This window comes from Bombina bombina, chromosome 6, assembly GCF_027579735.1.
Source record: "Bombina bombina isolate aBomBom1 chromosome 6, aBomBom1.pri, whole genome shotgun sequence".
Classification (NCBI taxonomy): domain Eukaryota; kingdom Metazoa; phylum Chordata; class Amphibia; order Anura; family Bombinatoridae; genus Bombina; species Bombina bombina.
In genome coordinates, this window is record NC_069504.1 from 475967993 (window position 1) to 475994194 (window position 26202).

Consider the following 26202-nt stretch of genomic DNA (forward strand, 5'->3'; position numbering starts at 1 on the left):
TTAATAAAAGCTTTTCCTAGTACTGCTTTGAGTGCTGCCCACACACTAATTGAGTTCCTTCTTAGATTACCTCTGTCTAGAAACTGTATTTTAAAATAAATATGGAGGATTCCTTATATAGCAACAGGATGACCAGGGAAGTAATTTATTTATTCCATATAGCAGAGATTTTTGTGCATTCCCCTCTCAGAGAACACAGTGATCTTTATAAACATTAATAGTATCTACTCAGGTTGCATTTATACAAGACCATAAACATCATCATCTGGTAAACAAGTGTTTTAGACTTAGTCACTTTAGTACAATTAATTACAATTTTATTTCACATGCATAAAATTATTAACCTTTAGATATTAGGCAATACAACAAGTTAGCAAGATAGTAAAACAAACAATGGTAATATTGTGATTGCCTTTTCAGGGGTGTATTTTGGCCTAAGTCAACCAAGTTTATGCATAGGGCAAAAGGATTTAGGATGGGATGACGATAGTTCTACGGCACAATAATTTAGCTCTCCACTTGTAATCTAGCCCCTAGCGTTTTTTTATCAATCTAGTAGTGTAGTAATTTGTCACTCAAACACCATGAATTTGTGAGAATATTATCCAGTATATCCTTTATTAAAGTCAAAGTTTCTGAAGCTTTTGTCAAGGACTGTAAACATAACATAGGTCTAAGAAAACATTTATAAAATCAGGCAATTTACATGTGTTTAACAAGAGAGTCAAAATGGGTCAAAAAATGTTCCATAACTTGACTTCTAGTCGCCATCTTGTAAAAATCAAAAACTGGTAACCCAGATGACGTACATTAAAATAAACATTTCAAAAGAAAATATAAATTTTCATGTGTTGTATTAAGTGGTTACTCATTTTCAACTTACAAGTAACTTACATTAATTATTAAATTATTACTATCTTTATGTTGAAACTTCTAATCACTTATATAAATGCAAAACCATAATTTAAGAGTATACTTATCATTTGATATAAGTACATTGTGTCTTATGTAAATGAAAACATTTAAATATACTAGCAATTCACAAAATAATAAGGGATTTAGTAAATATTGATTATAGGCCCTTATCGAAAGAAAAAAGTAAATTTTAAGATATCAGTGACAAAATGTACAATAATTCACCCATCAACGTTCATAACATATTAGTAAATAATCTTAAATAAGCTTCATTCAAACAATTAAATATTACTAACGAAGGGCTAGATTACAAGTGGCACACTATTTAGCACTCCCGCTAGAAGTAAGCTTTGGGTAGCGCACATATTACAAGTTGAAAGTAAAAAAGGTTTTCCCATGGGTGCTAACCCGCTAACGTTTTTGTCTAGCATAACAGTTAATCAGAGATCTGAAGTTGCGCTATCCCGACATGCATTAAATTCAATTGTGCTCAAGCAAACACATTTACTTTCAACTTGTAATATGCACGCTACTTTCGACACCTGCAAAAAGCCACGAGTTAGAGCGCCACTCATAATCTAGCCTTAATTTTTTATTATACCCTGCAATACCTCTGATCACAGTATGTACTTCATGTGACCCTCACTAAAAAGAGGGCAATATAATCTTTCAATTGAGATGTCAGTTGATTTTCTATTTATCAGTATGAGAAAATGGCAGCTTTCTAAACTGTTTGTGTGCCATCCCATGTTTGTTATGATAAACCTAAACTGCTCTCTTCTCCAAAAACAAATATGGTAACCTATGAGGATAATTTTCTCTTTAAAATGTGGAGTCACTTGCACCATCATTTGGACAGTGTGACTTTTTAAGAGTTGCAATTGTGTAACCTGTTAGTCACCAGGTTTTCAGTAATAAAATTGGGTCAGCTCTGAAACATGAAAAAAATACAGATTTAACTCAACATACACTAGGCTAGAGTAATAAAGGCTGGGAGGATGCTTTTTCATACACATGAGAACCATTATACATTATATGAGACTTTGTTCAAATAAGGTCTACATGACCCTCTAGATGTAATATGATTGATGAAAATAATGTGATAATTTAATCCACTATAAACTAGGTTCAGATTAATTAAATAGATAGGTCAAGTATACCGTACCCCCTCTGTACTAGAAATAAAACAACAGTTAAGACCTTACAGTACAAGGAATAAAGTATGTTTCCTTTAAATGACAGTCCCATGACCCAGTCTAGATAAAATGTATTAACATTGATGTAAAATGACAATACTTCTCTCACTACATACTTGCTTAAAGAGTTACAGTGGGATGGATATTAAACTATATTGCCTTTATCTACCTTTATATTATTTTACTTGTTAGGGCAGTACAAATCCTAAATACTCTAAAAAGTATCAAAAAAGAGAAAGTTATATGTTTATAAAAAGTCAGACTTTTGCTAAAAGTGCATTTCTTTTTTTTTTTTTTTTTTTAGCAAAAGTGATTTATATTAAAGATAATGAATCCATTCCATTAATCTTTTAAAGACCTCTTATTATTTGGCAATCTACCAGAATCATTGATAAAAATAAATGACAGTACTTATCGAGGAGAGAGTAAGTGATGAATATGCCATTAGGATCAGAACAGTCTAGAAGAAGACAGGGATGTGATAAAATGAGCAAAAGTTAGACGGCTGAATATCATTAGGGAAATAGATTATATAATATATAGAAAAGAGAAAAGAAATATAAAAGGAAAATTATCAGCAGTGAGAAAAAAGAGATACAAGCTCAGAATTGTCTCATTGTTACTTTGTTCCCTAGTGGGTCCACATAGTCCCCACCTATAACTACACTCAAATCATATAATAACCACACCCCTTAAGCACTATTTGCCCATCCATGGTATAGAACCTGAATTTATGCTCAGATAGCTAATAATCTCCTGTGCCACCAAAACTTTGTAAATAGTCACCCAGTCCAGGGACCAAAAAAATGCAACTAAAGAGATTAAAATGGTAGGATATGGAGAATACTGAATACAAGGAACGACAGAAAGACAGACAAATGAAAAGAGCGTTTGAGATGGCATAGAGACAGGTGTTTTGGAGTTAGAAATGAAAATGAGATTTGGCAATGCTTATGAGAAAAACAAAGAGAAATTGAGAAACAAATTGAAGGCAATGGAGAATGTGAGTGAATAAAGTGAGACAGATGAACATGTTGTAAATGTGAAAAGGTGAAGAAAGTAAAGAGAGATGGAGAATAACTAAGATTAAAATATTAGGAGAACAAAATAAAATTCCGCTATAAAAGATCTCCGCATTTCGTTAACCCACTTAAAGTTGGCTTAGAACAAATTTACCCAAATGCACTACGATTTAAATAAAGTAGAGATAGAAAACAACTCCATAATAACTAATGCCATCCTATGCTGCTAATTCATGAAATCATGAACTATCTTTACCAAATGTTCCAAAGTGCATGAGCACCTCGGGAAGACCTAAGAATTAGAGAGATTTAACTCACTAGACACTCTTCTGAAAACATATTAAATTTAGACCACGTACATTAGCAGCAATAGTTCCTGTTGCTCTTCAATGATTATTCAGATAATATACTATGCTGCTGACACATATTGGCTAATGTATTCCCTGCTTTATATATTTGGTCTCCACCCCTCTCTGAACTTCAGGAGCTTTGCAATATTAAGTCCATTCATTCCCAGACAAGACAACATCATCTCCCGATCCAACTCATACAAGATATGCCCATCCACAAGCGCTTCAGAGAATGCCTTCACATACTGCTTCATGTTGAGAATTTCCAGACACTCACACACTTGCTTCACATTCAAACCATGTAGGTCAGATGGTATATCACTGATGTTGGTAAAATGCTTATTTTCCTGAGACTGTGGGAGGGAAGGTTCAGTGCAGTTCTCCTTTGCTTTGACGTCATAGGCTTGATCTGGATTCACAGTTACTGTTTCTGTGTTTTCTAATTGCACCTTATGATTCTGATAAAGTTCGCTAAGGTCAATGTATATTGGCTCTATTGTAGAATATCTTGGCTCTTGAGGAGAAAGATCTTTCTTATCCAACAGAAATATTTCTAGGAATAAAAGGGGCAGAAATAAAAGTGCATGTTATTACACAATGTCATTTTTTATAATACATGAAGAAAACAAGCTACTTTATACATATAGGGGCCTAATTATCAAGCTCCGTGTGAGCCTTCCGGCTTGCCAGAAACAGAAGTTATAAAGCAGCGGTCTAAAGACCGCTGCTCCATAACTTGTCCGTCTGCTCTGAGGCCGCGGACAGAAATCCACCAAATCCTATACGATTGGGCTAATTGAAACCCCCTTCTAGCGCAAATCTGCAGCGGGCGGTATTGCACAAGCAGTTCACAAGAACTGCTTGTGTAATGATAAATGCCGCCAGCATATGCTACATCGTATCATGTCCACTCGCACATTAATAAATTGGCCCCATAGAGTGGCCTTACCAGGATGAAATGCTGAGATAAAGATAGATAGATCTTAAACAGAATGTCCACCTTGCTAAAAAACATAATTTATGCTTACCTGATAAATGTATTTCTCTTGTAGTGTGTTCAGTCCACGGGTCATCCATTACTTATGGGATATATTCTCCTTCCCAACAGGATCACCCAAGCAGAGCTGCTATATAGCTCCTCCCCTCACATGTCATATCCAGTCATTCGACCGAAACAAGACGAGAAAGGAGAAACTATAGGGTGCAGTGGTGACTGGAGTTATAATTTAAAATTTAGAACCTGCCTCAAAAAAGACAGGGCGGGCCGTGGACTGAACACACTACAAGAGAAATAAATTTATCAGGTAAGCATAAATTATGTTTTCTCTTGTTAAGTGTGTTCAGTCCACGGGTCATCCATTACTTATGGGATACCAATACCAAAGCTAAAGTACACGGATGATGGGAGGGACAAGGCAGGAACATTAAACAGAAGGAACCACTGCCTGTAGAACCTTTCTCCCAAAAACAGCCTCCGAAGAAGCAAAAGTGTCAAATTTGTAAAATTTGGAAAAAGTATGAAGTGAAGACCAAGTTGCAGCCTTGCAAATCTGTTCAACAGAGGCCTCATTCTTAAAGGCCCAGGTGGAAGCCACAGCTCTAGTGGAATGAGCTGTAATTATTTCAGGAGGCTGCTGTCCAGCATTCTCATAGGCTAAACGTATTATGCTACGAAGCCAAAAAGAGAGAGAGGTAGCCGAAGCCTTTTGACCTCTCCTCTGTCCAGAGTAAACCACAAACAGAGAAGAAGTTTGCCAAAAATCTTTAGTTGCCTGTAAGTAGAACTTCATGGCATGGACCACGTCTAGATTATGCAAAAGACGTTCCTTCTTTGAAGAAGGATTAGGACATAATGATGGAACAACAATCTCTTGATTGATATTCCTGTTAGAAACAACCTTAGGTAAAAACCCAGGTTTAGTACGCAGGACTACCTTGTCTGAATGAAAGATCAGATAAGGGGAATCGCAATGTAAGGCAGATAACTCAGAGACTCTTCGAGCCGAGGAAATAGCCATCAAAAACAGAACTTTCCAAGATAAAAGTTTAATATCAATGGAATGAAGGGGTTCAAACGGAACACCCTGAAGAACTTTAAGAACCAAGTTTAAGCTCCAAGGAGGAGCAACAGTTTTAAACACAGGCTTAATTCTAGTCAAAGCCTGACAAAAGGCCTGGACGTCTGGATTCTCTGCCAGACGCTTGTGTAAAAGAATAGACAGAGCAGAAATCTGTCCCTTTAGTGAACTAGCGGATAAGCCCTTTTCTAAACCCTCTTGTAGAAAGGACAATATCCTAGGAATCCTAACCCTACTCCATGAGTAACTCTTGGATTCACACCAATATAAATATTTACGCCATATTTTATGGTAAATTTTTCTGGTAACAGGTTTCCGAGCCTGTATTAATGTATCAATAACCGAATCCGAAAACCCACGCTTTGATAGAATCAAGCGTTCAATTTCCAAGCAGTCAGCCTCAGAGAAACTAGGTTTGGATGGTTGAAAGGACCCTGAATTAGAAGGTCCTGCCTCAGGGGTAGAGACCATGGTGGACAGGACGACATGTCCACTAGGTCTGCATACCAGGTCCTGCATGGCCACGCAGGCGCTATCAGAATCACAGATGCTCTCTCCTGTTTGATCCTGGCAATCAGTCGAGGTAGCAACGGAAAAGGTGGAAACACATAAGCTATGTTAAAAACCAAGGGGCTGCTAGTGCATCTACCAGCACCGCACCCGGGTCCCTGGACCTGGATCCGTAACAAGGAAGCTTGGCATTCTGGCGAGATGCCATGAGATCCAGATCCGGTTTGCCCCAACGATGAATCAGTTGAGCAAATACCTCCGGGTGAAGTTCCCACTCCCCCGGATGAAAAGTCTGGTGACTTAGAAAATCCACCTCCCAGTTCTCCACGCCTGGGATGTAGATCGCTGACAGGTGGCAAGAGTGAGACTCTGCCCAGCGAATTATCTTCGAGACTTCCAACATCGCTAGGGAACTCCTGGTTCCCCCTTGATGATTGATGTAAGCCACAGTCGTGATGTTGTCCGACTGAAATCTGATGAACCTCAGTGTTGCTAACTGAGGGCAAGCTAGGAGAGCATTGAATATTGCTCTTAATTCTAGAATGTTTATCGTCCACGATCCCTGAGCCTTCAGGGAGTTCCAGACTGCTCCCCAGCCTAGTAGGCTGGCATCTGTTGTTACAATCGTCCAATCTGGTCTGTGAAAAGTCATTCCTTTGGACAGATGAACCCGTGATAACCACCAGAGAAGAGAATCTCTGGTCTTCTGGTCCAGATTTAGCAAAGGGGACAGATCTGAGTAATCCCCGTTCCATTGACTTAGCATGCATAGTTGCAGCGGTCTGAGATGTAGGCGCGCAAATGGCACTAAGTCCATTGCCGCGACCATTAAGCCGATTACTTCCATGCACTGAGCTACTGATGGGCTTGGAATGGAGTGAAGGACACGGCAAGCATTGAGAATCTTTGATAACCTGGACTCCGTCAGGTAAATCTTCATCTCTACAGAATCTATAAGAGTCCCTAGAAAAGGGACCCTTGTGAGTGGTAACAGAGAACTCTTTTCCACGTTCACTTTCCACCCATGCGACCTCAGAAATGCTAGAACTATCTCTGTATGAGACTTTGCATTTTGAAAACTTGACGCTTGTATCAGAATGTCGTCTAGGTACGGAGCCATCGCTATGCCTCGTGGTCTTAGTACCGCCAGAAGTGAGCCCAGAACCTTTGTAAAAATTCTCGGGGCCATAGCCAACCCGAAGGGAAGAGCTACAAACTGGTAATGCCTGTCTAGAAAGGCAAACCTTAGGTACCGATAATGATCTCTGTGAATCGGTATGTGAAGGTGGGCATCCTTTAAGTCCACTGTGGTCATATATTGACCCTCTTGGATCATGGGTAGGATGGTTCGAATGGTTTCCATCTTGAACGATGGAACCCTTAGGAATTTGTTTAAGATCTTTAAGTCTAAGATTGGTCTGAAGGTTCCCTCTCTTTTGGGAACCACAAACAGATTTGAATAAAACCCTTGCCCCTGTTCCGTTCGCGGAACTGGGTGGATCACTCCCATCAGTAAGAGGTCTTGTACACATTGTAGAAATGCCTCTTTCTTTACTAGGTTTGTTGATAACCTTGACCGATGGAACCTCCCTTGTGGAGGAGAAGTTTTGAAATCCAGAAGGTATCCCTGAGATATAATCTCCAACGTCCAGGGATCCTGTACATCTCTTGCCCAAGCCTGGGCGAAGAGAGAAAGTCTGCCCCCCACTAGATCCGTCTCCGGAAAGGGGGCCCTGTTTTCATGCTGTCTTAGGGGCGGAAGTAGGCTTTCTGGCCTGCTTGCCCTTGTTCCATGACTGGTTGCCTTTCCAACCCTGTCTGTAACGAGCAGTAGTTCCTTCCTGTTTTGGAGCGGAGGAAGTTGATGCTGCTCCTGCCTTGAAATTACGAAAGGCACGAAAATTAGACTGTTTGGCCTTTGATTTGGCCCTGTCCTGAGGAAGGGTGTGGCCCTTACCTCCAGTAATGTCAGCAATAATTTCCTTCAAGCCGGGCCCGAATAAGGTCTGCCCTTTGAAAGGAATGTTCAGTAGTTTAGACTTAGAAGTTACATCTGCTGACCAGGATTTAAGCCATAGCGCTCTGCGCGCCTGTATGGCGAATCCGGAATTCTTAGCCGTAAGTTTGGTTAAATGCACTACGGCATCCGAAACAAACGCATTAGCCAGCTTAAGGGTTCTAAGCTTGCTCAAAGACTCATCCAATGGTGCTGTGCGAATCGCCTCTTCCAGAGACTCAAACCAGAATGCCGCTGCAGCAGTGACAGGCGCAATGCATGCAAGAGGCTGTAATATAAAACCTTGTTGAACAAACATTTTCTTAAGGTAACCCTCTAATTTTTTATCCATTGGATCTGAGAAAGCACAGCTATCCTCCACCGGGATAGTGGTACGCTTGGCTAAAGTAGAAACTGCTCCCTCCACCTTAGGGACCGTCTGCCATAAGTCTCGTGTGGTGGCGTCTATAGGGAACATTTTTCTAAATATCGGAGGAGGGGAAAAAGGCACACCGGGTCTATCCCACTCCTTGCTAATAATCTCTGTAAGCCTCTTTGGTATAGGAAAAACGTCAGTACACACCGGTAACGCATAGTATTTATCCAGCCTACATAATTTCTCTGGGATTGCCACCGTGTCACAATCATTCAGAGCCGCTAACACCTCCCCTAGCAACACGCTGAGGTTCTCAAGCTTAAATTTAAAATTTGAAATTTCTGAATCCGGTCTCCCCGAATCAGAACCGTCACCCACAGAATGAAGCTCTCCGTCCTCATGTTCTGCAAATTGTGACGCAGTATCAGACATGGCTCTCGTGTCATCGGCGCGCTCTGTCCTTAACCCAGAGCTGTCGCGCTTGCCTCTTAACTCGGGCATATTGTATAATACTTCTTTCATAACATTAGCCATATCATGTAAAGTGATTTGTAAGGGCCTTGATGTACTTGGCGCCTCAATCTGACGCACCTCCCGAGCGGGAGACGAAGGTACTGACACGTGAGGAGAGTTAGACGGCATAACATCCCCCTCGTTGTCTGGTGATAATTTCTTTATCGGTACAGATTGACTTTTATTCAAAGTAATGTCAATACAATTGGTACACATATTTCTATTGGGCTCCACATCGGCTTTTAAACATAATGAACAAGCAGATTCCTCTGTATCAGACATGTTTAAACAGACTAGCAATGAAGCTAGCAAGCTTGGAAATTACTTTCAATAAGTTTACAAGCAATATAAAAAACGCTGCAGCGCTTTTTTAAAAACACAGTTGAATAACAAAGAACTAATTCAGTTATAGTCAACAATTCTTTAAATCTATTAATTAGCAGAGGATTGCACCCATTAGCAAAAGGATGATTAACCCCTCAGTACCCAAAAAAACGGATATCAAATTAAGATTTAACTTTTTTATCACAGTCAAACACACTGTCACAGGTCTGCTGTGACTGATTACCTCCCTCAAAAACGAATTTTGAAGACCCCTGAGCTCTCTAGAGACGTCCTGGATCAAGGAGGAAGAAGTAGGAAGACTGTGCTAGAATTTTAACTGCGCAACAAGGCGCTAAAAAAGGCCCCTCCCACTCATTTACAACAGTGGGAGACCTGATATAACGGTTTCTATGCAGAAATATACGTTAGCCATGTGGAAAAAAAGAGAAAAAATTCATGCCCAAAAGGATTTATCACCAAGTACCTCACAAAACGAATAACATGCCAGTAAACGTTTTAAAAACAAACTTCTTTTAATGTCATGCAAAGTTATCACTAAGCCTTCTACCAGTCGCTTCCACTGCAGATAAGGCTTAAGCATTATTTCAGTATTAACAGTATTTTCTCAGTCAAATTCTAGTCCCTAGAAAATAACTCTACTGTGCATACATTTATCAGCCTGATACCAGTCACTACTACTGCATTTAAGGCTGTACTTACATCATACGGGTAACAGCAGTGTTTTCTTAGTCAATTCCATTCCCAGAAAATATTGTACTGCACATACCTCATTTGCGGGGGACCCCGCATGCTATTCCCATGTTCTGAAGTTACCCCACTCCTCAGAATGTCGAGAACAGCCAGTGGATCTTAGTTACGCCTGCTAAGATCATAGAAAACGCAGGCAGTTTCTTCTTCCAAATACTGCCTGAGATAGAAAAACAGCACACTCCGGTGCCATTTAAAATAACAAACTTTTGATTGAAGAATAATTAAGTAAAAACTCCAACTCCTCTCGCGACCTCCTTCTTTGTTGAGGGTTGCAAGAGAATGACTGGGTATGACATGTGAGGGGAGGAGCTATATAGCAGCTCTGCTTGGGTGATCCTCTTGCAACTTCCTGTTGGGAAGGAGAATATATCCCATAAGTAATGGATGACCCGTGGACTGAACACACTTAACAAGAGAAACTGTCTAATTAATGGTTGAGCTACCAAAAGTTAGACTGGAAACTATACAACAATTATCAGATAAAATTCTACCAAAAACTCTCATATATTTGAATATTCATTTCTGTTTACTCTTATGCCCTCTTACATTGATTTATGAGCCCTACAACAATTCTCTGAGTACGTTAACAGTTTTCTATACCTTCTACTGCCGATACATTTACTGGTTATTCCTTATATATGAGTATGAGTAGATTCCTTATGATATAAAAGATCATACATCAGTGTAATGAAAGACTTTCTTCTGTGAATAGTGCCCATGCTACTCATTTATGTGGCTGATTAATATTGAAATCTGTTTAGAACCTGTAAGGTATATTTTACCTTATCTCTTACTTTATAGAGTTTTCTTTCTCAGCTATTGTTTTGATATTTTAATGACACCTTTTTTTATATGTTTTGATCTAACAGCAGCTCAGTGAATACTTATGAATTTATTTAACCTAGTATTTGACATACATAAGCTAAATTAACAGATGTGAGATCAGTTGGATTTCAAATAATTTTTTGGCTTTGTTACTCGACAAAATGCTGCTATATGAGAATAGTTCAGGCACGTGTCTACATAGTATCATACAGTATGTTTCCACTGTTAGTTATCTTGATTTGTCTGTCTTAGAAAGAGATTTATTATCCCAAAATGTGATGTTTTATTACTGTATTTTAAGTGCATTCAGTGTGGGGCATAAATACCATGAAAAATGGGAATGGGGGAAAAGTGCACACAGAACCAGATTCCAATATTGTGCAGTATTTCAGATGTAAATACAATCATATATTGTATAATAGTTGTGCACTCCCATAAAACAACCTTTATATTACAAGGTATTCCTGTTCCTTTTATAAGTCAATGAGCATCCAAGTAGAGCACTGGTTTTCAAACCTGTCCTCAGCCTCCCTATCAGGCCACATTTTGAGGATATCTGAACTGGAGCACAGGTGAAATAATGAGCTGGTTAGTAACCATGGTTATTTTACCTGATGTCATCTAAAGTAATCCTGAAAACCTGGCATGTTGGGGAGTGAACAGTTCAAGGTCCAAGTAATAATATAGAAGTAAAAGAGACATCAAATTCAACCATTTGAATAATATAGAAAATATGTTTTATTTATATATTATAGGAGGATAATAGTGCAGCTCTAGTTTGTCTGAATAAAATCCCATACATTTTAATTGAAATGTAACTGAAATATGTCAATTTAGTAGTCACTGAAAAATACTATCAATGCCACTAATGATGTCACAGTTGATGTTATTAGCAATATCATCAAAGATGCTGTGTGTGATATCATCAGTGATACCATTGATGTTGTGTTATAGTAGTATAAGACAGTACAACAGCAAAATACAGACAAAACTTTCAAAGTCAAAAGTTTCTAAGAATAAACTTTAGCTAGCAGCTGAAATTGCATAATACTGTTTACTGGATAAAACAGTTTATCTACTGAGCAACCTTGAATGAATAATAATAATAATAAAAAAAAAACTAATAGACAGAATATTCTCTTATCAGTTGTTCTTTACTTACAGCAAACAGAGCCAAAATGAATATATGACTAATCTTTACAAAGCACCACATTCAATGCCAACAGTCACAGAACAATGCCAGTTTAACTCACATACCACATTATATACACACATTAACTGGCTTTGAGAACACAAAGGTTGCTAGTTTACAAATGTCTAATAAAGTGAAAGATAATAGACAACCCCAACAAGTATGATACTGCCTCCCTTGTTCCCCCAAGGAACCTCTAAGCACAGAGAAAGTACAATGATTTCATACTGTGTACCAAAGTGTGGAGGAGGATGTTAAGAGTATATGTAAAATGCACATTTAATAAAATATGAACAATTCTTAAAAATAAATATAAACTTGAAGAGTACACAACCAACAAACGTTTGCTTCCACCCTTACGCACACCACAAAACACCCCCAGACATTATTCCACACATGCTCCCCTACGCACACACACATAGCTACTCCTGTGCACCCTTTCATCCTTATGCATACACCCAATGCACACTCATTCATTTTGTGCAATATTTGGAGAGTGCATGGGTGGGTTGCATAATGAGAGAGAACAGGGGTGCTAATGGCACTACTGATGTAAAAGGGTTAAGGAATGCTTATCTTAGTTATCTAAAACATATATAGGCACAATATATAGCAATATATTATGAGCTGGGTGCTGTGTACTGGGTATACAAAACACAAATAAATCAGTCAGGGACTGACAATAATGTACAGTTGTGTAGCACTTACATTCCTTAAAGGCCTATTGGGCAGATTAGTAGAAAAAATAATAAAGAGGAGGAGGAGTTCACATACACACAAAAAACAACTTTAAAAACACAGGGAGATGGTGGATAATATATATCTCGAGATACACAACAGTTTATTCAACATCAGTGAAAATTATGTATAATAAACCTGGCCTAGGATGTCGGTATTGATCCATAGTCAGGATATATATATATATATATATATATCATAAACACTTATGAATTAGCCGTAGGGGGGCTTTAGGAGAGGTTCTTAGCGTAGGATGATGTCTGAGAAATGATTAAGTATAGTATATATCTTACAATAGTAACATAATGTAGGGTAGCTGTATCTATATCCTCTAGTCATTTTGTCGATAACCAGACTATGTAACAGATATACAATACCAACAGGGTGACAGCACCACCTAATAAGTGTCAAATGCTCAGGCACGGGATAGAGTCTGGTCCAAGACTCAATAATCATATAATTTTAAATAATCCCAGCCAAGTATTTTTTGCAACAAAATATTTTAATAGTTACACATCATGTCATAATCAATCTGACATTGCGTAAAAAATTGTAGGAGAAAGCCAAAGATGCACTCATATGGATCCACACAAACCCCATCCACCAATCTACACATCCGCACCATACAATCCTAAATAAGAAAAAATACAAGAAAAGAAAACAACTAAAGAAAACAATAACATAGATACACACCCAGGGCGTCCCCAGGGAGTGAAGGACAGCAGCACCTGTCTCATAACCTGTGAAAAAAGTTTTTTTGAAGTAATTCCACTTCAAAGGGGCAAAAGAAATGATGCTCTTTGGAAGAAAAAATTGTAATAAATTGTATCCAATGAAATAGAAAAGTTAATGCCACATAGTCAATACAATTGAATCCGGATATGTAATAGTATATTAGTATATAGTCCGGTTAGTTTTGGCATGCAATGTCCTGTAACAGACTCAGGATACTTATGAATACTTGAAATTACTGCTGTCCATTGCCACACCAAACATTGCTGACAAGTCTCACGGTAGTACGGACCAATGCAGGTAATATCAACTATCGTTATCTTCCTGGTTGACGGCGAGGAGTCTTACCAGCTACAAACAAGGTACCTTAACTGAACCCCCTGGTTTGGGTTATACACTGAGTATCTATGAGCTTATATGCTACGTCAGCGTATCTATCATAAGTGAAACTGCTGCCTACAGTGAACCCCCACACGGAGCACCTGGGTTATTATGTTATACTAATGTACTTACCGTGAGTGAAGATAAATATTATAAAAGTGTGTGAGGTTGGATCTGCAGCCGGAGTTTACCTCGCTTACAAACAGCTGTTTGCATACCAGAAGTAGGGGTCGCTCATATGGAAGTTGGGGATTTCTGTGTGATAATATAACATGGACTACTAACATCGCTAGTAATTTCAAGTATTCATAAGTATCCTGAGTCTGTTACAGGACATTGCATGCCAAAACTAACCGGACTATATACTTCTATATTATTACATATCCGGATTCAATTGTATTGACTATGTGGCATTAACTTTTCTATTTCATTGGATACAATTTATTACAATTTTTTCTTCCAAAGAGCATCATTTCTTTTGCCCCTTTGAAGTGGAATTACTTCAAAAAAACTTTTTTCACAGGTTATGAGACAGGTGCTGCTGTCCTTCACTCCCTGGGGACGCCCTGGGGGTGTATCTATGTTATTGTTTTCTTTAGTTGTTTTCTTTTCTTGTATTTTTTCTTATTTAGGATTGTATGGTGCGGATGTGTAGATTGGTGGATGGGGTTTGTGTGGATCCGTATGAGTGCATCTTTGGCTTTCTCCTACAATTTTTTACGCAATGTCAGATTGATTATGACATGATGTGTAACTATTAAAATATTTTGTAGCAAAAAATACTAAGACTCATTGGCTGGGATTATTTAAAATTATAAAATATACAATTTAACAAGCTGCAGTTAGATTTATTGCTATTTATAGATAGATATCTGTATAACTCCTATTATCACGAGAGTATACTTAATAGTTAAATTAGTGTTTGTATATTTGAATATTTGTATACTGTATACTTTGAATATTCAAAGTATACTTCTCAACTGTATAGAGGATGCTAATATAATAGGATTCAGCTGTTGCTGATCTTTATAGAGAAATTTATGCAGCTTTCAAATAGTTTCAAAATATACCATAAGTACAGACTGTTAGATATCATGAGTTAGTCACAGGTCAGGTAGCTAGAGAATTTCAAAGGTCTGAAACGTATTACAGATCTTATTATTAATTGCCTTTAAGTAGCCACTTATGTAATAGATTACCAAAGTACGGTTGCAATATATGCTCATATTTACATGCACTCACATCCGCAGCATGTTTCGAGACCTTATCAAAAAGTATAGGCTACAAAGAAAAATTGTATAATAAGATATCAGTAATGAAATTGTACAGTTACAGGCTTGTTCTCCTGATATGCGCCTTTGAGACTGCTAATGATCAGTTTAAAATTCGGTCATATTATTTAGATAGTAGCGCTCTGTGTTGTGATTCACAGTGCAACTAAGGTTGAGACTAGGGATGGGCAAATGTGTAAATTTTCGAATTATCAATGTAGAACGAATGTTATTACCGAAATTCGAATTCTAAATCCGAATGTCGATAAGAACGAATATTCTTAAAAATTCGAAAATCGAATGTTATTTACAGTTTTCGAATGTCACTTTCGAATTCGAATGTTTATAATTATATCGAATGTCCACATTCGAAATTTCGAATTTAACATTCTATTTAACAAATACTATTCATAAGTTCAATAGTTCATGTGGTAGGGCGGGAATCTAGTAAATTGATACATAATAGATACAAATATATAATTTCGAATGTTTCCATATAGAATATTGCATAATTCGAATATTACATTTAAAGAAAGCATTAGAAATACTATTACAAACATATAAATTCAAATTTTTCGAATTCGAATATAAATTCAAATTTTTCGAATTCGAATATAAATTCACATTTTTCGAATTCGAATATTGCATAATTCGAATATTACAATTAAAGAAAAAGCATTAGAAATACTATTACAATCTACATTCGAATTTTTCGAATTCGAATATTGCATAATTCGAATATTACATTTAAAGAAAAAGCATTAGAAATACTATTACAATCTACAATCTAAATTCGAATTTTTCTAATTCGAATATTGCATAATTCGAATATTACATTTAAAGAAAAAGCATTAGAAATACTATTACAATCTACAATCTAAATTCGAATTTTTCGAATTCGAATATTGCATAATTCGAATATTACATTTAAAGAAAAAGCATTAGAAATACTATTACAATCTAAATTCAAATTTTTCAAAAAGAATATTGCATAATTCGAATATTACATTTAAAGAAAAAGCATTAGAAATACTATTACAATCTAAATTTGAATTTTTCGAAAAGAATATTTTCGAATGTAATCGTAAAATTCGAAACCGAACATTCGAAAATCGAATGTTAGAATGTTATGTAAACATTCAATATTCGATTTGAATGAACGAATGTGTTAAAATTCATGCCGTTTTTCGAATGTTGCGAAACATTCGCCCATCCCTAGTTGAGACACAGTTATATATGTTACTATAAGTGTATTATGATTGCTGACATACTCCCACTGCATTGATACCATATATCTGTAATATACCTCCCAATATGGGATTGAAACAACTGTTGATTAACTCAAACAAAGTAAACAGCGGTTACTGATGCAAGCTAAATACTTCTAACATTAAGGTAAGTTATAAATGATCAAACGCACAAACATCCGGAGCGTGTAGTCATTGAAATTATACCAGAAACCGCTAGTAATAATAACCACCACTTTATCCCTGCAAGTTTAAAAAATAGAATTAAAAAGGAGAAGGAGGCGCCACCATAGTGCACAATCAATATTGCAGGTAAAAGCCAGCGCACATAAAAATGTACTTACAGGATCATAGGCACTTGAGAAGTGCTACAAGGGATTCCTGGACTCTTAAAGTTGTCCAGACAACTTTCCCTGTCTTTTGTAGGCCACTCGAACCTCTTATTCGGCTGCCACACACGGAATACAAGCAGGGTTGTTCCCAGTTGATCACTTCCCAGCTCCGTATTGACTTCCACACACTCTCGGCTAGATTTAGAGTTCGGCGGTAGATGGGCTGTTAACGCCACGCGTGTTTTATGTCTAACGCACGGCATTGTTTGACTCCGGTATTTAGAGTTAATATAAGACCATCTAACGATGCTCCTAACGCGTGTATGTCACACGCGTAATCCTGCCCGCGTTAGACAGTCTCCCATAGAGAACAATGGGAAAGGCAAAAAATAGCTTTTTTCACCTAACACTCGATCTCGCGAGAAATACGCACAGCTCGGTCATATGACGCATACCACATCATGCACAACAATAACACGCCGCAAATGTCACAACATCAATCAATCAACAAAGCACACAAGCATTACACATTCACAAGCGGGGGAAGTTTTAATACTATTTATACGGGGAATACGCATATACTTTAAGATGCGGAAAATCGCACAATAACAACAAGGATTAAAAAATATATACATACACTAAAAAAAAAATCGCATTCAATATCATTATATATTATGAAAAACATACATATACAACACTTCACGAAGAACACACCATCGCAAATTCACATTTAAAAAGAATACTATTGGACAATGTTAGAGAAAACGACCACTATGACATCATCGCATTCTACACATTCCACAAATACCAACTCAAAATGAGCATGCGCAAATTAACACACCTAATACACATTGCAATAATATTAATTGCTAATAAAGCACACCTGAACACTAATTACAATGGAAATTGGGACATCATTAAACATTTACACAGGGTATATAAGCACCACACAAGCAGGGCTTCTTTGACTGTGTTGCTGGTGGGTCTTTGGAGAGTTAAGAATAGAGATTTTGCGATTTTTTGAGAGTGAGTTAGTGTTAGTGTGAGAGAGTCAGTTGGTAGTGTTAGCGTGAGAGAGTCAGTTGGTAGTGTTAGCGTGAGATAGTCAGTTGGTAGTGTTAGCGTGAGAGAGTGAGTGAGTTAGTGGGAGGTAGCGGGAGTGGGAGAGAGTCTGTTAGTGGGAGCGTGAGTGAGTTAGTGGGAGTTATTAGTGATAGTTGTTAGTGTGAGCGTCAGTTAGTGGTAGTTAGTGAGCGTTAGTGGGAGTGTTTGTTATTGAGAATTAGAAGTAGTGTTAGTTAGCGAGCGAGTGATTTATCTGTACACTTAACACATTTACACGCAAACACATTCAATACATACATACACTTATCAATAACACTACATACACTCCATACCCCCTACCCCCTCATACTACACTCCATACCCCATTCCTTGTAGTCCCATTCCCTTTCATCCCATTTACTCTTATCCCATACCCCATACCCATCCCATACCCATCCCCTAGTTACATTTAGTTTACATATCCTCCTTTTAGTCTTATTCTTTTCGTTTATTTAAATACTCCTTACCCTCTTTGTTTTTTTTTACATCCCTCACACTTTAAGCACCTTTTTTGTCTTTTTAGTTCTTTATTTTGACCCCCTTTCATTTCATCACACTCACTTTTTTTTGATTATTTGGGGTTTAGTTTAGGGAGGAGATGGAGGCCAGGCAGGGGACAGGTAGAGGGGGGAGTAGAGGGAGGGGGAGAGGAACAGGGCAGGAAGGGGGGCAGGAAGGGGGGCAGGAAGCGGGGGTGGAAGCGGTGGGTGGACCCAGCCACTTGGTTCAAGATGACCAAGTGGCTGGGCCCAGTGGCGGTCAGAGTAGGGCTTCACAGTCCGGGAAACAGAGGGCATCGTCACAGGGGAAGGCCAAGGCGACTAGGGAGGCGAGGTTTACGATGGAGGAGAAGGAGGCCCTCGTAGAGGCCTATATGGCCAGGTATAGGATGCTGCAGCACCAGAAGACTACCCCGACTGACAGGAGGAGGCTCTGGAACGAGATTCGGAATGCAGTCAATGCAGTGGGTTGCCGGAACAGGGATATGGATTCCATCAAACATCGGTACCGGGACTGTAAACTTGAACTTAAAAAAAAGTTAAGCCTGGAGGCCCGACATGCCGCAGGGACCGGTGGCGGCCCTGCCCTTGAAATGGAGTACTGCAGATGGGAGGAAATGTTGCGGCCCAGCATCTCCGAGGTGGAAGTAGTCGGTATCGGAGGAATCGATACCGGGAACCTGCCACTCTCATCTGACGGTAAGCTCATTTAACAATAATTTCACATACGAATGTATTTCAATGGACACTATACGCAAACATTTACTTTCATGATTGAGGTAGCGAATACAATTTGACAAAACATTCAAATGTACTTATATTACATAATTTGATTCATTCTTGAGATATATTTTAATGAAGAAATAGCCATGCACACGGTGAAACAATCACAGGAGGCAGCTATATTCAGCTAACAATCAGAATCTTATAAACATATTTAGATATGCTTTTCAGCAAAGAATATCCAGAGAATGAAGCTAATTAGATAACAAAAGTACATTCGAAAGTTGATACTAAATGTATGCTTATAAATCATGAAAGATAAAACATTGGGTTTCATGTGTTAAGGATCCGATTAATGCTATTACGCTGTTTACACGCATTCTATTACTTAGCGGTTACATCAGTATCTAGGCTATAGGTTAGGTGTGCATTTAAACAGACTGAAAACAAACGCAAAAACATTCACATTGACCAGATATCACAAACACTGTTTAGAAAAAGCGGAAATCGTATTGATTGTTTGTTAGATTTCAAAGTGGATTAATGATTCTGCATTTGTAATTGTATCGTAAGCTAAGTCATTTAAACCTTTATTTGCAAATATGCTAATATATACATTTCTTTTTTTATTTTTTTTTTAATATACAGAGTCTGGGGACGAGGCAGCACAGCCTCCTGCATCTCCCCGGGATGAGAGTGGTGGTGAGGAATTCCCACTTCGGAGGGAAGAGGCCCCCCGTGACGAACAGCGCACGGGAGATGATCAAGAGGCCCCGGAAGCACAGGAGGATGCCGCTGAAGCCGCGGAACCCGAGGTCCCTCAAAGACCCGCACTCCGCCGTGCACGGGCACCCCGCCGTGCACGGGTTCAACAGGCACAACAAGAAGAAATAGCGGAGGTGCGGGTTCTACTGGAGTACATAGACCAGATGCGTACCTCCCGGATAGAAAACATAGAAGGACGACGCAGAATACTTGATGGGCAGAATCAAATAATTCAAGGCCAAAACGAAATAATCAGTATACTGAATACAATACAAGAAGGACAAACAAGAATGTTCAATCTTCATCAGGAAATGTTCACATTTTTCCGGGAGGCGCATGCTGGTCTACCTCCTGTTGCTGGGCCTCTTGTTGCTGGGCCTCTTGCTGCTGGGCCATCTCCTCCTGCCGGCCCATCTCCTCCTCCTCCTCAGCCATCTACTCCTCCTCCTCCTCAGCCATCTTCTCCTCCTCCTCCTCAGCCATCTTCTCCTCCTCCTCCTCAGCCATCTACTCCTCACCTTGGTCGTCCCAGTACTCTTCCTTCCACTCCTCCCACAACAGCTCCAAGGAGGACTCTTCGGAGTCGGCAGTTGCCTCTCCCAGAGCCTCAGCCCCGTGGGAAGAGGGGAAGGAAGAGGAAGTAATTTTTTTTTTCCATCTTAAATTTTGTTTTTTGTGTAATGGATAGGTATGTGATGATGTGGTTTTCATACACTTGTGGACCACACTCTGTATATAATCGACTTCTATGGGACCGGGTCCATGGAGGAAGATTCTTTGCAGAGTGTGGGTTATAAGTGTGTGAAAACCACATCATCACATACCTATCCTTGTTCATGATATTGATTGGTTTCTGTGATGTGATGTCCAAACTGTTTCCCGAATCGCTAACTAAATTACCATAACAATTATCCATGATGGCATATTACTGTTTGAATGCCAATAACACAGCTTAAAGGGACAGTCAGAAAATTATTGATTACAAAGAAAACACTGTATTACGCATTATAAAGTTTGAAACAACAAAACATGGAGAAATACATGTGTGACTTATGTGCTTACCCTTGTATCTATGACTATGAAAAATGACCACTTATTTGTTGTTCTGACATAACAACATTTTAGATATCAATGATCAATACATGGTCAATAATATGCTGTATGAGCACAAGATTTTACATATACAAATGCTATCCAAATGCCCTCTAGTGCTCAAATTGTATAATGATTACAAGCACTCTTCAAGATTTAAGAAATGAGCACACCAACCTCATAGGTTTAGATAGCAAATTTAGATAGCAAATGTTCAATTGTTGAGAAACATTTGATATCCTTGTTATTACAGAATTGACTTTTCGAATAATGTAAAAATATTTTTTTTCGAAACTGTCCCTTTAACAACATTACATATGCTAACACATTTTAAGCTTGTTGCTATATCTACATGTACTTTGTAAAAAAAAATATTTGAAAATCACATTTATATTGACGTGTTAAATAAAGTCTATTTTCTTTAAGAGACATTATTGTGTTAATATTTTATTGTAACTATTTTTATTTTAACAATGAATATGGTTTAAAGTCCTTTTAGGAGTGGGGGGGTGAAATATGCTAACAAAAATATATTTGAAGATTAAACTATGTGGATCTCATACATGATACAAAAAAACAACATTTGCATTCAAGGGACAGTATCCTATATTTTTTACATAACTGTATGTAATAGACACTACTACAAACAACAAGATTACCATATACTGATAGCAATATTAAAAATCTTCAAACACTTGCAAATAAAATAGGGTTAGCTATATTTTAAATATAGATGAACCACCATTACAACCGTAAAACACAATACCCCATCATTAACATATGAAAAGAACCTTTACACAAACTGGACAAAGCTGGAGATGGTACTCACATGAAACTCATTGGCTTTGCGAGGAGTAAGAAAATTACTTACATTTTCTTACAACACAAGACAAAATAAACCTATTGGTTAAACAATGGACTATCTAACTAGAGACAAAATCAAATATTTTTATTTATAATGTGAGTGTCTAATGAACCTTTCATAAAATATACAACGAAATTACATTTAGAAGAAGTCGGCATCATATATTTAGCATATGATAAATGCATATTGATTACTTTATTCAAACACAATAGCGCATATTTATTAATTAGATATGTTCAACATTAAACACAACATTAATTTTTAAGAAAAAGGAACATTGTTGACAAACATATTAAACATGGACTGTAGAGATTTGCACTTGCCTAGAAATATCCTATGCATGAAAACATTTTGCTTTCGTTCGTTGATTCAACCAGACATCCAGCAAAAGAGAATGTGTTGGTCTTTATCAGCTACGGGTCAACAATGTAACATGATGCAAATAATACATATTCGCAAGCTTTTTAAAATTGCATGCAGTCACAAACGTTTTTAACGTGCACAAATATTGCGGGACTACGCAATCCAATCACACGTTTTTTTAACTTTACATGTGCCGTCTTAACATGGCGCTTCCTTGATCACGTAAGAACGCCATCCAATGAAAGGCACATTATTGATCACGTAAGAACGCCCAAAAAAAAAAGGCGCATCCTTGATCGCGTCAAAACGCAATCCAATAAAAGGCATATTCCTGATCACGTAAGAACGTCAGTCAATACAAGGAATCATTGGACAGCCTGGCAGGTGACGTCTTAAGCAACATGGCGCATCCGAGATCGCTGAAAAACCGCAGACAATACAAGGACTCAGTGACATCTTGGCATATCATTAAGAAACGTATTTATATTTTAGGAACTAGTATGTGTGTAGATTGCTATCTAGGAATGTCACCAAATCATGAATCATCTTTTCGGACTTGACTGTCCCTTGAACTATAGCTATGGTGTATATCTTTAACATTTAAAAGATACACATGAGAAATACATATGCCATTGATGTTTTAAGATATCTTTGGATTGTTGTTGAATAACAATAGTTATACATGTATTGATTAAACGTGTCATTTATTCAAGTTTAATTATGGTCAGCCTACCTATAGCCATATATGGGAGGAGATGTATTTTGTTAACATATTAGTTAACTAATATTCATCATCTACATTATTTGTATTACACACAGAGATTGATTTGGTTACACTTTGACAATAATATAGATTAGAAAATGAAATACAGGTGCTGTCAACATTACAATAAGATTGTTTATTAATAAAACTATATGTCCTTGTTCTTGTAAAAAGGACAAAAACGCTTTACAAATGGAAATACATTCATTTACAATAGTGATCAACATCACTTAAAGGGACATTATTTTGTTTTTAAAAAGAGCATACACATAGTCAATACTATTTAAATAAAATGAACACTTTACAGGGATTATATCATTGTATCAATACTCAGATCATTTGGTAAAGGTGCATCAATTCATGCAGAGTTTATAAATACACACATGGATATGAACATTTAAATATACATATATACACAAATACAAAAATATATATACATATATAAAGAAATTACTCTGCTAATCATAATCAGGCAATGATAGAGCTAAGAGAAAATAATATAAACACAAATAATAAGATTACATTGGAGATGTTAATCTTAAAGTCATTTACTATTGTCTTACATATATGATTTCATTATAACAAATAGATTTGTTAGGTCCCTTTAAGGATAAACAACATAAACTAGAGCTTGCAAAAAATAACAGGAAGAATGAGGACAAATATTTGTGAAATAAAATTTATTTTATTAGTATGTAAGAAAACATACACAACGTTTATAAATAATCTTGTAAAAATAAGGAATATATGAGCCATATGACAAGGTAACACAGTGCATCACAGTCCATGAAGAGAGTTGCCAAGGGCCAGCATAGCCCCATTGGAGACACATGACAAGGTAACACAGTGCATCACAGTCCATGAAGAGAGTTGCCAAGGGCCAGCATAGCCCCATTGGAGACACATGACAAGGTAACACAGTGCATCACAGTCCATGAAGAGAGTTGCCAAGGGCCAGCATAGCCCCATTGGAGACACATGACAAGGTAACACAGTGCATCACAGTCCATGAAGAGAGTTGCCAAGGGCCAGCATAGCCTCATTGGAGACACATGACAAGGTAACACAGTGCATCACAGTCCATGAAGAGAGTTGCCAAGGGCCAGCATAGCCCCATTGGAGACACATGACAAGGTAACACAGTGCATCACAGTCCATGAAGAGAGTTGCCAAGGGCCAGCATAGCCCCATTGGAGACACATGACAAGGTAACACAGTGCATCACAGTCCATGAAGAGAGTTGCCAAGGGCCAGCATAGCCCCATTGGAGACACATGACAAGGTAACACAGTGCATCACAGTCCATGAAGAGAGTTGCCAAGGGCCAGCATAGCCTCATTGGAGACACATGACAAGGTAACACAGTGCATCACAGTCCATGAAGAGAGTTGCCAAGGGCCAGCATAGCCTCATTGGAGACACATGACAAGGTAACACAGTGCATCACAGTCCATGAAGAGAGTTGCCAAGGGCCAGCATAGCCTCATTGGAGACACATGACAAGGTAAAAGAGTGCAACAGGCACAACAAAAAACTCATAAAAAGGCCAAATGGCAACAATATAAATACAAATTCAACATGTGGACAGAGGATTATTATCTGCCACCATGGAGCATATCCAGATCCTCCACTTACTGGTCATCCTCTTCATTGTCCTGTGCATGTCCAGCTCCAGATTCAGGCCTTGAACGTAATTGCATAATTTCACGCAGAGTCAAGTCCTGAACCCGGAGCTGGGCCTGCATGGTGTCGTTCATCCCTCTCAGGACAGCTGCGTTCCTCAACACGGCCTGCTCTACTCTTGCTATCCCTTCTAGCATGAGCCATGCTGAGTCACAGCCTAAAATAAAATAAAAATTAATATTAAGGATAATTACACAACAGAATAAAAGATTTTAATACATACATTGTCATCATAAAGACAAATAATTATTTACATCAATTATTTTTCATATATTCTTTACACATGAATTAGGTTATTCAGACAGACAGAAATCATTAAAGGCTCATGTTACTCAAACATGTTGAACCCTTTAATTGGTTTTAGATGATCCACTTATACAGCTTGAGTGTATCAAATCTTGTTAAAGGATTTACATTGTACTTACATTAGCAATTTAAAAATTCAATTTAGACTGTGGTAGGCACACATATCCTTAAACATTTTGGCATTGAGGACAAGCTGTGTAAACATAGCAACCAGAAGAAATTACATTCCCACTGGGTTAGACAAGAGATAATGTATCCACATTTGGACATAAAATTTTGTATCCAAGTAGTGGTGTTTGGTATATGTAGTGATATCCAATTAAAGGGACACTGAACCTAAATATTTAATGGACTGATTCAGATAGAGCATGACATGACAAATCTTTAGAAATTACACATATTCATTATATGTTTTAATTGTCAAGCTATATTTTGAATGCAAGAATGTTGGTTTTTATGGAAGCCAATATTTGTTGATGAACCTTGTTTGTGCATGCTGGTTGATGGATACATTCATCCAACAATAAAGAAATGATGGCCACATTTATTTTATTGTTTAAACTAATTATAGGAATAAGTTGTTTTCAATTAATATATCAAGAGAATGACGAATAATTCATAAGAGTATTCTATTATACATTGGCTTAACATTGCATGCTGGATTTGAATCACAATTTAACCAATTTAACTTCACTGTACCTTTAAGTATCTTATAAAGTGTATTTAGAATGATACTTACAGCTGTGCCTGGGAAGGACAATCTGACACCCAGGACAATGAAGGTTTAAACAGGGGGGAGGGATGGGATTGGCTCGGGGAGGGATGGGAATGGCTTGGGGAGTGGTGAGCTGCTGCTCCAGGGTAGGCCGTACAGCTGGGGAGTGGGGAGTTTGGGTCTGGGCAGCTGTACGGGCCAGAATACGGGGAGAGCGGCGAAGGGGGGTGTATGGGCGTTTTTTGGGAGGGACAGGATATGAAATATGGGAAGGGCTGGCAGTGGTCGGGGCATGGTCATGGGTTTGGTGATGGGAAGGGCTCTGGGTGTGTGCAGAGGTGTGGCCATGGTCAGGGGTGTGTGCACGGGGAGGGGTCTGTGACTGGGCAGGGGCGGAATCCAGATGACCAGAAGTGGTGGATCCATCTGAAAATGTAAAATAAATATATTAACATCTCATACATCCTGACATCAAATCAACGCATTTAAAATTGATTATGTTTTCAATATACCTCGAAGTGTGTTTGAATCTGTAAACTATTCTGAAATGAGGA

The 26202-nt window shown here is 38.0% G+C and overlaps 1 protein-coding gene across 1 annotated transcript in view; it reads right to left on the bottom strand.

Annotated features, from left to right (window-relative positions):
* Positions 1-589: 589 nt before the first annotated feature.
* The window catches only part of LOC128663111 (uncharacterized), a 197806-nt gene continuing 172193 nt past the window's right edge, over positions 590-26202 (bottom strand). Inside the window, exon 5 of the mRNA XM_053717275.1 lies at positions 590-4036. Coding sequence (XP_053573250.1) covers positions 3582-4036 — 455 coding nt within the window. The 3' untranslated portion in view covers positions 590-3581. The remainder of the gene's footprint in view (positions 4037-26202) is intronic.